General features: G+C 37.4%; 1 protein-coding gene across 4 annotated transcripts in view; it reads left to right on the plus strand.

Moving 5' to 3' along the window:
- The window catches only part of LOC132354334 (zinc finger protein 420), a 75,583-nt gene that overhangs the window by 10,931 nt on the left and 47,442 nt on the right, over window positions 1-17,210 (plus strand). The window contains exons 7-9 of one of the 4 annotated variants that reach the window (XM_059906220.1): window positions 1,582-2,853; window positions 5,128-5,240; window positions 11,286-11,365. In XM_059906220.1, coding sequence (XP_059762203.1) covers window positions 1,582-2,853; window positions 5,128-5,213 — 1,358 coding nt within the window. In that variant the 3' untranslated portion in view covers window positions 5,214-5,240; window positions 11,286-11,365. Of the gene's footprint in view, window positions 1-1,581; window positions 3,284-5,127; window positions 5,556-11,285; window positions 11,907-17,210 lie in introns of those variants that run through there. The other 3 variants (XM_059906221.1, XM_059906219.1, XM_059906222.1) reach the window with 3 other exon arrangements.

The following is a 17,210-nucleotide window of genomic DNA, read 5'->3' on the forward strand; positions in this document are numbered from 1 at the left end:
CTCCTCTCCTTCCTAAGATAAAAAGAGCATAACTATACATACTTTTATTGACATTTCTCTTTTTTTTTCTTAATTTATTTATTTTTGGCTGCATTGGATCTTCATTGCTGCGTGTGGGCTTTCTCTAGTTGCGGTGAGCGGGAGCTACTCTTCGTTGCGGTGCGTGGGCCTCTTATTGCGGTGGCCTCTCTTACTGCAGAGCATGGGCTTTAGGCGCACGGGCTTCAGTACTTGTGGCACCCGGCCTTAGTTGCTCCATGGCATGTGGGATCCTCCCGGACCAGGGCTTGAACCCATGTCCCCTGCATTGGCAGGCGGATTCTTAACCACTGCGCCGCCAGGGAAGCTCGACATTTCTTTTATAATTAAGTGTATTTCAATCAGCACTTCACATTAATATAAAGAGATATTCCTTTTTAACTGCTTCGTAGTACTCCATGATGTGGATATACCATGAATTATTTCAACCAGCCACCTACTGATGGACAATTGGGTTATTGTTAATCTTTTTCTGTAACAAATTATGCTTCAGTGAAAACTTTCTGCATCAGAATTTTTGAAATTTGCTGGTGCAATTAAAAAAAAATTTTTTTTTTGCTTTATTTTTTTGTTTGTTTTTTGGCTGTGCCACGCAGCATGTGGGATCTTGGTTCCCTGACCAGGGGTCGAACCTGTGCCCCCTGCAGTGGAAGCACAGAGTCTTAACCACTGGACCACCAGGGAAGTCCCACTAGTGCAATTTTGAGATAGAGTTCACGTAAGTATAGATACCTATACATATCTATTTTTTCCCAGCTTGTCCTTTTACTTTCCTTAATGTGTTTTTGACATGCTAACCTTTTCTTTTGTTTTTGTTTTCTACTGTAACATCATTTTTTTTAATTTTACTTTTTCTACATAGATAATTAATCCAACATCATTTTTTTTTGGCCCCACCGCACAGCATGTGGGATCTTAGTTCCCCGACCAGAGATTGAACCCATGCCCCCTGCAGTGGAAGCGTGGACGTGGGAAGTCCCAGTGTGGTCATTTTTATCAAGTTGTGATTTGGAAAAATTTCCCCATTCCTAAGTTATAGAAGAAGTCACCCAAGTTTTATTCTAGTTATTTCTGTGTTTTCATTTCTCTAAGTAGGGGTATCTGATCCATTTGGAATTTATCCTACTGTAAGGTCTAAGGTACTAATGCAATTTCATTTTTTTTCTGTATGTTTATCCTTATGTCGTATTGGTTTTTTGTTTTTGTTTTTTTAAGGGAGAAGGAAGGTTTCATTATTTGCAGCAAGTAAGGAGAGCACTGGGGATCTTTCCCAAAGCAGTGTCTCCTGTTTATCCTTATGTTTATCACTTTCATTTATTAAAAAAGAGTTCATCTTTTCCCTACTGGTTTTAGCTGCTACCTTTATTCTATGCTAAATTTACACTTATAATTGTGTCTATTTATGGATTTTTCTTTTCTGTTCCATTGGTTGCACTGACATCTTATGAGTATGATATTCAGTTTGAGTCCACCATTTCTACCTTAGAAGTTTCATTTTTCCAGGAATATGAAAATAGCATTTGTTTACTTGTTATCTTACAGACTGGGAATCCAGGTGTGAAAACAAGAAGCTATCATCAAAAAGAGAAATTTATGAACTAGAAGCATCTCAGTGGGAGATAATAGAACAACTTACAAGCCGTAAGTGTGAGTGCAAAAGTTTTCAAGATGATAAGGATTGCAGAGACCAGTTTGAAAGCCATTTAGGAAATAAAGAGGGACTTTTTAGGCAACTAGTAGTTTATGAAGAAATGCCTAACTTTAGTCAAACCACATCCGTTACGTTACAACAGAGAATTCATTCTACTGAGAAATTCTGTGAATGTAAAGCATGCAGAAAATATTTTATCCTTGGCTTTCAACAGACTGAACATCAGAAAAATCATTCTGATGAAAAATTCTATGAATGTAAAGAATGTGGAAAGGCCTTTATTCAGGACTCACAACTTACTTACCATCAGAGAGTTCATGTTGCTAAGAAACCCTATGAATGTAAGGAATGTAGAAAAGCTTTTATCTGTGCCTCGAAACTTATTTATCATCAAAGAATTCATACTGGAGAGAAACCTTATGAATGTAAAGAGTGTGGGAAGGCCTTTATTCGTAGCTCTCATCTTACTCAGCATCAAAGAATTCATACTGGTGAAAGACCCTATGAATGTAATGCATGTGGGAAGGCGTTTTTTCGTGGCTCACAACTTACTTACCATCAGAGAGTTCATACTGCAGAGAAACCCTATCGATGTAAGGAATGTGGAAAGGCCTTTATTCGTGGCTCTCAACTTACTGAACATCAGAGAATTCATACTGGTGAGAAACCCTATGAATGTAAGAAATGTGGGAAAGCCTTTAGTTATGGTTCACAGCTTACTCTACATTATAGACTCCATACTGGTGAAAAGCCTTATAAATGTAAAGATTGTGAGATGTCCTTTATTCGTGGCTCACAACTTACTGAACATCAGAGGATTCATACAGGTAAGAAACCACACGAATGTAAGGAGTGCGGAAAGGCCTTTAACTATGGCTCACAGCTTATTCGACATCAGAGAATTCATACTGGCGAGAAACCATATGAATGTCAAGAATGTGGGAAATCATTTATTCGTGGCTCACAACTTACTGAACATCAAAAAATTCACACTGGTGAAAAACCCTTTGAATGTAAGGAATGTGGGAAAGCCTTTATTCGTGGCTCACATCTTACTCAGCATCAGAGAATTCATACTGGTGAAAAACCCTATGAATGTAAAGAGTGTGGAAAGGCCTTTATTTATGGCTCACAACTGTCTCAACATCAGAAAATTCATACAGGTGAGAATCCCTATGAATGTAAGCAGTGTGGGAAGATCTTCATTTGTGCTTCACAACTTAATCTACATCAGATTTTTCATACTGGTAGGAAACCATATGAATGTAAGGAATGTGGTAAGACTTTTATTCGTAGCTCACAGCTAACTTACCATCAGAGAGTTCATACTGGTGAGAAGCCCTATGAGTGTAATGAATGTGGGAAGGCCTTTATTCGTGGTTCACATCTGACTCAGCATCAGAGAATTCATACTGGTGAGAAACCATACAAATGTAACGAATGTGGAAGGGCCTTTAATCGTGGATCACAACTTACTCAACATCAGAGAATTCATTCTGGCGAGAAGCCTTATAAATGTAATGCATGTGGTAAGAACTTTAGACGTCATTCACACCTTACTCAACATCAGAAACTTCATAATGGAGAAAAACTGTATGAAAAAATTAATTTAGTAAATCCTTTACCTGTTTGCCCATGACATTCAGCTTTGGGATATCAGAAAATTCAGATTATGAATGTGAGAATCCTTTTTTACTTAATCTCACAAGTAACTCACCTTCAGAGAATTCACATTTAAGAAAGGCTAGATTAATATAAGTGCAGAATTACTTTCCATCATATTTCAATCCTAGTTAGACATTAGTGAATTCATATGAGAGCTCAACCCTAAAATGTAGGGTTCTCTTGTACAGTATCATCTGAGCTCCACCGTTTACTATATGGGTGTTCCTTCGCAAAAGTTACTTAACCCGTTTGTTTTAGTTTCCATCAATATACATTTCATCATAGTGTTCTGCAATTTAAAGAAGTAAATACATATACCGTAAAGCCTTAAAGCAATGTGTACTACATAGTTAATGCTTAATAAATGTTAGCTATTATTGTAAACATTACTTTTATTTAGTGTTTTAATCATATACTATTACAGAATTCAAATGAGAAGGAAACTTTACAAATACAATACGTACAGTAAATCTTTCATCACTCTTACTAAGCATCAGGTAAATCCTTTTGGAACAAAACATTCTAATATTAATGTGAGGTTATACCTCGTTCTGAATCAAAATTCTTACTAAAACGAAACCCTAAGGGGAAAAAAATGTTTTGCCCTTACAAATAAAGCTGCTTGTGAACATTTTTGTATAAATTTTTGTGTGAACATAAACTTCCATTTCTCTGGTCTAAATGTTTAAGAGAGTAGTTTCTGGGTTATATAGTGAATGAACGTTTCTCTTATAAGAAATGGACAAATCATTTTCCAAAGTGGCTTTTCCATTTTACATTCATACCAGGAACATGAGTGACCCAGTTTCTCTGTATCTCTACCAGCATTTGGTTTTTTCACCACTTTTTATCTTAGCCATTCTGATAGGTGTGTAATGATATCTCTTTGTGGTTATAATTTCCATTTCCCTAGTGGCTAATGATGGTGTGCTTATTTGCCATCCCTGTATCCACTGTGGTGAAATGACTGTGTCTTTTACTCCTTAATTTTGAATTGTATCTTTTTTTTAACTGTTGGATTGTGAGAGAGTGCTTTCTTTATTCTAGTCAGTATTAGTCCTTTGTTTGGTATGTAGTTTGCAAAAATTTTCCCCAGTGCATAGCTTTTTATCCTTCTAGGCAGGGTCTTTTGAAAAGCAAAACTTTTTAATTTTGATAAGGTCTAGCTTATTACTTTTTCCTTTTATGGATCTAGCTTTTGGTGTCAAATCTAAGGACTCCTTTTCTAGCTCCAGATCCCAAAGATATTCTCCTACATTTTTGCCTGAAGTTTTCATGGTTTTATGTTGCATTTAAGTCTGTGATCCATTTTGAGTTAATATTTGCAAACATTATAAACTTTAGCTTCATGTTGTTTCTTTGTTTGTGTTGCCTTATGGGTGTCCAGTTGTTCTAGTACCATTTGTTGAAAAGGCTACCTTCAATAAATTGATTTTGTGCCTTTATATTTGTATATGTCTATTTCTGGATTTTCTGTTCTCTTCTGTTGATCTATGTGCCTATCCCTCTGCCAATACCACCCTGTCTTGGTTACTGTCCCTCTGTAGGATGTCTTAATATTGGGTAGAGTGATTCCTCCCACTTTACATTTTTAAAATTGACTTAACTATTCTAGGTCTTCTGCCATTTCATATAAATTCTAGAATAAACTATCCTATATGTACAAAAAAAGAGTTTGCTGAGTTGTAATAGAATTTCAATTTGGGGATAATTGACATCTTTACTCTCTGAGTCTTCCAGTCCATGAACATGATATGTCTCTCCATTTTTAGGTCTTTATTGTGGGTTTAATTGTGTTCCCCAAAATATTCAAGTCCTAACTCTCAGTACCTGTGAATGTGACCTTATTTGGAAATAGAGGCTTCGCAGATGTAATCAAATTAAGGTGAGGTCATATTGGATTAGAGTAAGCACTATTCTAATGACTAGTATCCTTATAAGAAGAGGGAAATATGGACACAGGCACATAGGGAAAGCCATGTGAAATCAGAGGCAAGGTTGGAATGATGCATCTACAAGCCAAGGAACACCAGGGCTTACTAATAACTACCAGAAACTGGAAAGGGCAAGAAAGAATCATCCCCTAGTGCCTTTAGAGAAAGCATGGCCCTGCCAATACCTTGATTTTGGACTTCTAGCCCCCAGAACTGTGAGAAAATAAAGTTAAGTTGTTTTAAACTAAGTTTGTTGGTAATTTGTTATGGCAGCCCTAGAAAACTAATAGTCTTTGATTTCTCTTATTAGGATTTGTAATTTTTGGCATACAGGTCGCATACATGATTTATAAGTGTATATCTAAGTGTTTCATTTTCTTTGGAAAAGTTGTAAATGGTGTTGTGTTTTTCCTTTTACCTATTAATCACTAGTATACACAAATTATATATGTACATATACGTATATACAAATCAATATACAAATTATATAATTTGTGAGTTCTACAGCAAAGTCATAGACTGTAATATCAATATAATTTGTATATGAGTTACAAGTAACTTGTATATTGATCTTGTAATCTATTATCTTGCTGCAGAACTCACTAATTAGTTCTGGAAGTTTTTGTTTTGTACATTCCTTGGGATTTTCTACATAGATAATCATGTCAGCTATAAACAAGGACAGTTTTTTTCTTCTAGTCTATATGTCTTTTGTTTCTTTTCTTCCCTTATTATGGTGACTATTACTTCCAGTGTTATGTTGAGTAAGAGTGGTACAAGCATATATCCTTGCCTTGTTTCTGATCTTAGGGGGAAACTCTCAGTCTTTCACTGTTAAGTATTATGTTAGCTGTAGGTTTTGTGCAGGTGCTCTTTTTTATTTTTATTTTTTTATCTTTATTTTTTCTAACATCTTTATTGGAGTGTAATTGCTTTACAATGTTGTGTTAGTTTCTGCTGTATAACAGAGTGAATCAGCTATATGCATATGTATATCCCCATATCCCCTCCCACTTGCGTCTCCCTCCCACCCTCCTTATCCCACCCCTCTAGGTGGTCACAAAGCACCGGGCTGACCTCCCTGTGCCATGCAGCTTCCCACCAGCTATTTTATATTTGGTAGTGTATATATGTCAATGCTACTCTCTCACTTCGTCCCAGCTTACACTTCCCCCTCCCCGTGTCCTCAAGTCCATTCTCTACATCTGTGCCTTTATTCCTGTCCTGTCCCTAAGTTCATGAGAACCTTTTTTTTTTTTTTTTTTTTTTTAGATTCCACATATATGTGTCAGCATACAGTGTTTGTTTTTCTCTTTCTGACTTACTTCACTCTGTATGACAGACTCTAGGTCCATCCACCTCACTACAAGTAACTCAGTTTCATTTCTTTTTATGGCTGACTAATATTCCATTGTATATATGTGCCACATCTTCTTTATCCATTCATCTGTCAATGGACGCTTAGGTTGCTTCCATGTCCTGGCTATTGTAAATAGTGCTGCAATCAACATAGTGGTACATGTCTGTTTTTGAATTATGGTTTTCTCAGGGTATATGCCCAGTAGTGGGATTGCTGGGTCATATGGTCATTCTATTTTTAGTTTTTTAAGGAACCTCCATACTGTTCTCCATAGTGGCTGTATCAATTTACATTCCTACCAACAGTGCAAGAGGGTTCCCTTTTCTCCACACCCTCTCCAGCATTTATTATTTGTAGATTTTTTGATGATGGCCATTCTGACCAGTGTGAGGTGACATCTCATTGCAGTTTTGACTTGCTCTTCTCTAATAATTAATGACATTGAGCATCTTTTCATGTGTTTGTCGGCAATCTGTATATCTTCTTTGGAGAAATGTCTATTTAGGTCTTCTGCCCATTTTTGGATTGCGTTGTTTGTTTTTTTCATACTGAGCTGCATGACCTTCTTGTATATTTTGGAGATTAATCCATTGTCAGTTGCTTCGTTTGCAAATAATTTTTCCCATTCTGAGGGTTGTCTTTTCGTCTTGTTTATGGTTTCCTTTGCTGTGCAAAAGCTTTTGAATTTAATTAGGTCACATTTGTTTATTTTTGTTTTTATTTTCATTACTCTAGGAGGTGGGTCAAAAAAGATCTTGCTGCGATTTATGTCAGAATGTTCTGCCTATGTTTCCCTCTAAGAGTTTAATAGTGTCTGGCCTTACATTTAGGCTTTTAATCCATTTTGAGTTTATTTTTCTGTATGGTGTTAGGGAGTGTTCTAATTTCATTCTTTTACATGTCCAGTTTTACCAGCACCACTTATTGAAGAGGATGTCTTTGCTCCATTGTATATTCTGGCCTCCTTTGTCATAGATTAGGTGACCATAGATGTGTGGGTTTATCTCTGGGCTTTCTCTTCTGTTCCATTGATCTATATTTCTGTTTTTGTGCCAGTAACATACTGACTTGACTACTGTAGCTTTGCTGTATAGTCCGAAGTCCGGGAGACTGATTCCTCCAGCTCCATTATTTTTCTCAAGATTGTTTTGGCTATTCGGGGTCTTTTGTGTTTCCATACAAATTGTGCAATTTTTTTGTTCTAGTTCTGTGAAAAATGCCATTGGCAGTTTGATAGGGATTGCATTGAATCTGTAGATTGCTTTGGGTAGTAGAGTCACGTTCACAGTGTTGATTCTTCCAATCCAAGAACATAGTATATCTCTCCATATGTTTGTATCCTCTTTAATTTCTTTCATCAGTGTCTTATAGTTTTCTGCATAGAGGTCTTTTGTCTCCTTAGGCAGGTTTATTCCTAGGTATTTTATTCTTTTTGTTGCAGTGGTAAATGGGACTGTTTCCTTAATTTCTCTTTCAGATATTTCATCATTAGTGTATAGGAATGCAAGAGATTTCTGTGCATTAATTTTGTATCCTGCTACTCTACCAAATTCATTGATTAGCTCTAGTAGTTTTCTGGTAGCATCTTTAGGATTCTCTATGTGTAGTATCATGTCATCTGCAAACAGTGACAGTTTTACTTCTTTTCCTATTTGCATTCCTTTTATTTCTTTTTCTTCTCTGATTGCTGTGACTAAAACTTCCAAAACTATGTTGAATGTTAGTGGTGAGAGTGGGCAACCTTGTCTTGTTTCTGATCTTAAAGGAAATGGTTTCAGTTTTTCACCATTGAAGACGATTTTGGCTGTGGGTTTATCATCTATGGCCTTTATTATGTTGAGGTAGGTTCCCTCTATGCCTACTTTCTGGAGAGTTTTTATCATAAATGGGTGCTGAATTTTGTCAAAAGCTTTTTCTGCATCTATTGAGATGATCATATGGTTTTTCTCCTGCAATTTGTTAATATGTTTTATCACATTGATTGATTTGCGTATATTGAAGAATCCTTGGTTTCCTGGGATAAACCCTACTTGATCATGGTGTATGATCCTTTTAATGTGTTGTTGGATTCTGTTTGCTAGTATTTTGTCGAGGATATTTGCATCTATGTTCATCAGAGATATTGGCCTGTAGTTTTCTTTTTTTGTGAGTTCTTTGTCTCATTTTGGTATCAGGGTGATGGTGGCCTCGTAGAATGAGTTTGGGAGTGTTCCTCCCTGTGCTATATTTTGGAAGAGTTTGAGAAGGATAGGTGTTAGCTCTTCTCTAAATGTTTGATAGAATTTGCCTGTGAAGCCATCTGGTCCTGGGCTTTTGTTTGTTGGAATATTTTTAATCACAGTTTCAGTTTCAGTGCTTGTGATTGGTCTGTTTGTATTTTCTCTTCCTTTCAGGTTCAGTCTCAGAAGGTTGTGCTTTTCTAAGCATTTGTCCATTTCTTCCAGGTTATCCATTTTATTGGCATATAGTTGCTTGTAGTAATCTCTCATGATCCTTTGTATTTCTGCAGTGTCAGTTGTTACTTCTCCTTTTCCGTTTCTAATTCTGTGGATTTGAGTCTTCTCCCTTTTTACTTGATGAGTCTGGCTAATGGATTATCAATGTTGTTTATCTTCTCACAGAGCCAGCTTTTAGTTTTATTGATCTTTGCCCTTGTTTCCTTCATTTCTTTTTCATTTATTTCTGATCTGATCTGTATGATTTCTTTCCTTCTGCTAACTTTGGGGGTTTTTTGTTCTTCTTTCTCTTATCGCTTTAGGTGTAAGGTTAGGTTGTTTATTTGAGATTTTTCTTGATTCTTGAGGTAGGATTGTAATTGCTATAAACTTCCCTCTTAGAACTGCTTTTGCTGCATCCCATAGGTTTTGGGTCATCGTGTTTTCATTGTCATTTGTTTCTAGGTATTTTTTTATTTCCTCTTTGATTTCTTCAGTGATCTCTGGGTTATTTAGTAGTGTATTGTTTAGCCTCCATGTGTTTGTATTTCTTACAGCTTTTTTCCTGTAACTGATATCTAGTCTCATAGCGTGTGGTCGGAAAAGATACTTGATACAATTTCAATTTTCTTAAATTTACCAGGGCTTGATTTGTGACCCAAGATATGGTCTATCCTGGAGAATGTTCCATGAGCATTTGAGAAGAAAGTGTATTCTGTTGTTTTTGGATGGAATGTCCTATAAATATCAATTAAGTCCATCTTGTTTAATGTATCATTTAAAGCTTCTGTTTCCTTATTTATTTTCATTTTGGATGATCTGTCCATTGGTGAAAGTGGGGTGTTAGAGTCCCCTACTATGGTTGCGTTACTATCGATTTCCCCTTTTATGGCTGTTAGCATTTGCCTGATGTATTGAGGTGCTCCTATGTTGGGTGCATAAATATTTACAACTGTTTATATCTTCTTCTTGGATTGAACCCTTGATCATCATATAGTGTCCTTCTTTGTCTCTTGTAATAGTCTTTGTTTTTAAGTCTATTTTGTCTGATATGAGAATTGCTACTCCAGCTTTCTTTTGAATTCCATTTGCATGGAATATCTTTTCCCATCCCCTCACTTTCAGTCTGTATGTGTCCCTATGTCTGAAGTTTGTCTCTTGTAGACAGCATATATACAGGTCTTGTTTTTGTACCCATTCAGCCAGTCTATGTCTTTTGGTTGGAGCATTTAATCCATTTACATTTAAGGTAGTTATCGATATGTATGTTTCTATTACCATTTTCTTAATTGTTTTGGGTTTGTTATTGTAGGTCTTTTCCTTCTCTTGTGTTTCCTGCCTAGAGAAGTTCCTTTAGCATTTGTTGTAAAGCTGGTTTGGTGGTGCTGAATTCTCTTAACTTTTGCTTATCTGTAAAGGTTTTAATTTCTCCTTCGAATCTGAATGAGATCCTTGCTGGGTAGAGTAATCTTGGTTGTAGGTTTTTCCCTTTCATCACTTTAAATATGTCCTGCCACTCCCTTCTGGCTTGCAGAGTTTTTGCTGAAAAATCAGCTGCTAACCTTTTTCTTTGTATTTAATGTTTGGTAGTTTGATTAATATGTGTCTCAGTGTGTTTCTCTTTGGGTTTATCCTGTATGGTACTCTCTGTGCTTCCAGGACTTCATTGACTATTTCCTTTCCCATGTTAGGGAAGTTTTCTACTATAATCTCTTCACATATTTTCTCAAACCCTTTCTTTTTCTCTTCTTCTTCTGGGACCCCTATACTTCGAATGTTGGTGCGTTTAATGTTGTCCCAGAGGTCTCTGAGACTGTCCTCAATTCTTTTCATTTTTTTTTGTTTATTCTGCTCCCTGGCAGTTACTTCCACCATTTTATCTTCCAGCTCACTTATCCGTTCTTCTGCCTCAGTTATTCTGCTATTGATTCCTTCTAGAGTATTTTTAATTTTAGTAATTGTGTTGTTCATCACTGTTTGTTTGCTCTGTAGTTCTTCTAGATCCTTGTTACATGTTTCTTGTATTTTCTCCATTCTGTTTCCGAGATTTTGGATCCTCTTTACTATCATTACTCTGAATTCTTTTTCAGGTAGGTTGCGTATTTCATCTTCATTTATTTGGTCTTGTAGGTTTTTACCTTGCTCCTTCTTCTGTAACACATTTTTTTGTCATTTCTTTTTTTTTTTTTTTTTTTTGATAGGTGATGCTGTATTCCTGTCTTACTGGCTGTTTGGCCTGAGACATCCAGCACTGGAGTTGCAGGCAGTTGGATAGAGCTGGGTCTTGGTGCTGAGGTGAGGACCTCCAGGAGGCCTCACTCCAATTGACATTCCCTGGGGTCTGAGGTTGTCTGTTAGTCCAGCAGTTTGGACTTGTAGCTCCCACCACAGGAGCTTGGGCCTGACCCTCGACCTGGGAACAGGATTCTCCCACAAGGTACATGGTGCGGGAAAAAAGAAAAAAAGGAGCAGTACAATATTGAAGAATAAAAAACAAAATAAAATTAGAAAGATACAAAATACATTAGGAAAAATAAAACTATAATTGAAACAACTGCAACAAGGTAAAATAAAGCCAAAACAGAAAAAAAAAGGGGGGGAGGGAACAAGCCAAGAGGAGAGAACAGAACAATAACGAAGTATAAAGAATAAAAAGTAGAAAAATAAAAGATTTATTAGGAAAAATAAAAATGTAAAAGAAGCAACAACAATGAATCAACAAGGTAAAACAAAACCCCAATCTAAAAGAGGAAAAAAGAAAAGAAAAAAAAAAGCCGTGGCCATGGGGGCAGAGTTTAGGCAGGGGTGGAACTTAGGCAAGGGTAGGGTTTAGGGTGCTGGGGGACCTAGGCGGGTGGGGAGGGTTGACGTTTGAGTGTGGGGCAGGGAGTGGCGGGACAAAGTTCAAGTGTGGGGCAGGGCCTCTGCTTAAGACCTGCACGGAAGGGGAGAGGCAGCACGTCTAAAGGAGAGTCTCTGCAGTGTGGGGTTTTGGAGTTTGTAGTTAGATCCGTGAGTGATGGAGTGTGGGTGGGGTTTAGGCCCAGCTCGTTGGAGGGGGTCTCTGAGTGTAGAGGTAGGGTGCTGGGTGGGGGTGTAAGGGCAGGGCTTTGGTTCTGCATGGCAGGAGAGGCTCTGAGGGCAGAGGATTAGGCCTGGGAGCCCAACAGTCTCCCTGGTGCCTAAGTGGACAGGGAAAGCACTGGCTCCATTCCCTTCTGTTCCTTTGCGCACCTCCCCCACTGTCTCCCACAGGGTCTCCCCTGTCGCCATTGGACCCCTAACCGTGAGTGGGTCCTGCTGGATGTAGGAACTCCTTGCCTCCCCTAGCCACCCCTCAGGGGTGCCGATCCCAGAGGTCCGGCCTTTACTTTTGCTCCCCCTTCCCTCCCTCCCACTCCCTCAGGACCCACGTGGCTGGTGGGGGCCTAGGTGGGCAGAGGATCAGGCCCGGGATCTCAGCAGGTTCCTGGGGGCCCAAGTGGGCAGGGGAAAGCTGGCCATGCTCCCTTTTGATCCTCTGCCCTCCCAGTGGTTCCCCAATTTCCCCCTTTGGGCGTGGGATCCCTTCCCCTCCCCCAGCCGTCCCTCAGGGGCACCAGTCCCATCCCGCCTCCACTTCTCCTCCCGCTTCTCTCCCCTCATGCCCCACGTCCTACCCGGTCGCTGGGGGTTTCTCCCATCCCCTTAGGTGTCCATGGTCCCCCACCGGTGCCTGGTAGATGCCCTAGTTGTGAGGAGGCATGAATTCCGTGTCCTAGTAGCCATTTTGACTCTACCCTCCCGGTGCTCTTTTTTAAATTGAAGTTGTTCCCCTCTGTTCCTAACTTCTTGAGGTTTTTTTTTTTTTAAATCATGAATGGATGTTGGATATTATCGAATGCTCTTTCTGCAGCAATTGAAATTTTTCCGAAGCAGTTGATCATAGGATTTTTCTTCTTTAACATGTTGATATGGTGGATTACATTGATTTTTTAAAATGTCAAATGTGTCTTGTATACCTGTAACAAATCCCACTCAGTATGTTGTATAATTTCCTTGTTGGATTTGATTTGCTAACATTTTGTTGAGGACTTTTGTGTCTAAAATTATGAGGGTTTTTTTTCCCCCAAGTCTTTGTCTCACTTGGGGATCAGTGTAATAGTGGTCTCATAAAATGAGTTGGGAAGTGTTTCTTCTATTTTCTGGAAGAAGTTGTGTAAAATCTGTGTTCACTCTTCAAATGTTTGTAATAAATTGCCAGTGGAGACACCTGGGCCCCAGGATTTCTTTTTGGGGAGCTTTACAGTATAAATTCAATTTCTTTATGGTTATCTGGTTATTTGGGATATCTGCTTTATCTTAGTTGAGATTTAGTAGTTTGTAGGGTTTTGTTTTTATTTTTATTTTTATTTTTAGCCATGCTGCGTGGCTTGCAGGATCTCAGTTCCCCAACCAGGAATTGAACCCAGGCCACGGCAGTGAAAGCGCCGAATCCTAACCACTAGACCACCTCCCTAGTAGTTTGTGTTTTTTGAGAAATCTAGAACAATTAGTTCTACACTTGAAATTTTTCAAAACCCCTCCCCTAATAAAATTTTTGAAGCTCATTCTGTGAGGCTAGTAGCATAGCCCTAGTTTCAAAATCAAACAAGAGCAGATAATAATAATTGCTGTAAATGATAATAGATATAAATACTCTAAGTAAAATATAAATAACATCTAACATACAATTAAAAGAATGCAAAAGAATACCATTTATCCAGAATGTCTGATTTACCTTTTCTAAGTTAATTATAATTCCAGAGCTTAGAAATTATATTTCTAAGACTTGTTTATGATGGAAAAATGACTTGACACAGCCTCAAGTCATTTTCATTCCCTTAGTATATGGTCTTGGAATATGATGTGTTTTTCAAGCTTCTTTGAGGGTGACCCAAATGAAGAAATACATTTAAAATGTATTTCCAGTATGTACAAAATTTAAATTAAAATTTCATATAATACTGTTCCTTGGAGAAGTTCATTGAAACCACGTTTTGACTGAATGCTTAATAGCTAAGTTTTAAAATTAATATTTGGCTTAAGATAAATGTACCAAAATAAAAACAATTCTGGTATACAAAAAATAATCTGAAAATTTTTTTCTTGTTTGATAGATTGTGTTAAATGATTTCAAGGTTTTTTTCCATCATGAAATTTCGAGGGTATTTTCCTTGAGGTAGGAAATCTTTTTTTTTCTTTTTAGGTATAAGTGACATAAACATTATTTTAGTTTCAGGTGTACATGATTTTTCCATATTTGCATATATTGCAAAATGATCACCACAGTAAGTCTAGTTAACATCTGCCACCAGATGGAGAGGGTGTGGAAAAAAGGGAACTCTCCTAAACTGTTGATGGGAATGTAAATTGGTGCAGCCACTAGGGAGAACAGTGTGGAGGTTCCTTAAAAAACTAAAAGTAGAGTTACCATATGACACAGCAATCCCACTCCTTGGCGTATATCCCAAGAAAACTCTAATTTATGCACCCCAGTGTTCATAGCAGCACTATTTACAATAGCCAAGACATGGAAGCAACCTAAATGTCCATCAGCAGCCAAATGGATAAAGAAGATGTGGTACATATATACAATGGAATACTACTCAGCCATAAAAAATGATGACATAATGCCATTTTCAGCAACATGGATGGACCTAGAGATTATCATACTAAGTGAAGTAAGTCAGAAAGAGAAAGACAAATGCCATATGATATCACTTATATGTGGAATCTAAAATATGACACAAATGATATATGAGACAGAAACAGACTCACAGATACAGAGAACAGACTTGTGGTTGCCAATGGGGGGAGGTGGGGTGGAGGAGCGATGGAGTGGGAGTTTGGGATTAGCAGATGCAAACTACTATATATAAAATGGATAAACAACATGGTCCTACTGTATAGCAAAGGGAACTATATTCAGTATCCTGTAATAGGGACTTTCCTGGTGGTCCAGTGGTTAGGACTCTGTGCTTCCACTGCAGGAGGCACAGGTTCAATCCCTGGTCAGGGAACTAACATCCTGCAAGCCACACAGCAGAGCCAAAAAACAAACAAAAATATCCTTTAATAAACCATAATGGAAAAGAATATGAAAAAGTATATATACATATAACTGAATCACTGCTGTACAGCAGAAATTAACACAACAGTAAATCAACTAAAATAACTATTTTTAAAAAAGAAAGAAGCATAAAAGTTAATTCTGTAATTATCCAACTGAAAATTTGAGAAAAAATGGCAGAATAAACCAAAAGAAAGTAAAAGCAAGGAAATAATAAAGATAAGAATAAAAAATAAAGGAAATAGAAAAAGCAATATACTGGAGAAGATTAATAGGTCCCAAATAGGTCTTTGTGTTATCATATACCAAAAATTATTATAAAACTATGTTAATCAAGAGCATGTACACATTACAGGGAAAAATAACTTGATCAACAGATTGAATAAAGACATACATACATATAACCTAATTTATGACCATCAATAATAGGGGAAAAGATAGCGTTTTCATATTCTGGGACAACTGCTGCGCATGCACACATAAATTACACTCCTTTATCTTACAGAAAGAGATTGATTCCAAAAGATTTTTTTTTAAAGTATTATTTATTTATTTATTTTTGACTGCGTTGGTCTTCATCGCTGCGTGTGGGCTTTCTCTAGTTGCAGCCAGCGGGGGCTACTCTTCATTGCGGTGCGTGGTCTTCTCATAGCAATGGCTTGTCTTTGTTGTGGAGCACAGGCTCTGGGCATGTGGGCTTCAATAGTTGTGGCACGCGGGGCTTAGTCATTGTGGCTCATGAGCTCTAGAGCACAGGGCTTAGTTGCTCCGTGGCATGTGGGATCTTCCCGGACCAGGGCTTGAACCCATGTCCCCTGCATTGGCAGGCGGATTCTTAACCACTGTGCCATGAGGGAAATCTCCCAAAAGATTTTATAACAACCAAAAATGTGGAAGGCAAAACTATAAACCCTTAAGAAGACAATGTAGGAGACTAAATTTATGACCTTAGTGTAAGATAATGATTTCTTAAAACACAAAAATAGAACAAGTCTTTAAAAAAAATTTAATAAATCTGACATTGAACAGAGAACTTCTATTTATTAAAAGATTCCCTAGAGAATGAAAAGACAAGCTATAAACTGGGAGAAGATATTTTCAACACATATGACTAACACAAAAACACCCAAAATATTTTTTATAAAGTTCTATAATTAATAATGACAACCCAAGAAAAAAATGAGCACAGAACTTTAATAGGCATTTCATGTTAGACAAATGGCCAATAAACATATGTTTCAAAACAAAAACAAAAAAACTTAACCTTAATCAGGGAAATACAAATTAAAACCAAAATGAGATTTCATTTCATATCCATATACCAGATCGGCCTAAACTTAAAATTTTCAGAATTTCAAATGTTAGTAAAGAATAAAAATTGAAAAATCTCCTTCGGAAAATATTGCACATTGTCTAGTAAAGCTGAAGATATTTGCATGCTCCAAATACCCTGTGTTTAGTGATAGAACATTCATAATATATATACTAGAATAGAGGCTGGCAAACTATGGCCCACTGGCTAAATCCTGCCACTGCCTGTTTTTGTAAATAAAGTTTTATCGGAACACAGCCACACTCATTCTTTTACATATTGTCCATGGCTGCTGTCATGCTACAATGGCAGAACTGATGAGTTGTAATAGAGGCCATTGGGCCTGCAAAGTCTAAAGTATTTCCTATATGTCTTTATATGGAAAAAGTTTGCAAACCTCTGCCCTAGAGCAACCTCTGCATATCCATCAGTAAACATGTACAAGAATGTTTATAGCAGCACTGTAATATCAAATTTTGAAACAATCTACATTGCTATTTATAGAAACTGGATTTTAAAACATGATATACTCATGTAATAGAATACCATACAGCAGTGAAAATGAATTATAGCTATATGGCTAAATCTCACACCAATATGTTGACAAAAAAAGCAAGTCATAAGGACTTCCCTGGTGGTCCAGTGGAGAAGACTCCATGCTCCCAATGCAGGGGGCCCAGGTTCGATCCCTCGTCGGGGAACTAGATCCCACATGCCACAACT

This window comes from Balaenoptera ricei, chromosome 19 (genome assembly GCF_028023285.1).
Source record: "Balaenoptera ricei isolate mBalRic1 chromosome 19, mBalRic1.hap2, whole genome shotgun sequence".
NCBI lineage: Eukaryota > Metazoa > Chordata > Mammalia > Artiodactyla > Balaenopteridae > Balaenoptera > Balaenoptera ricei.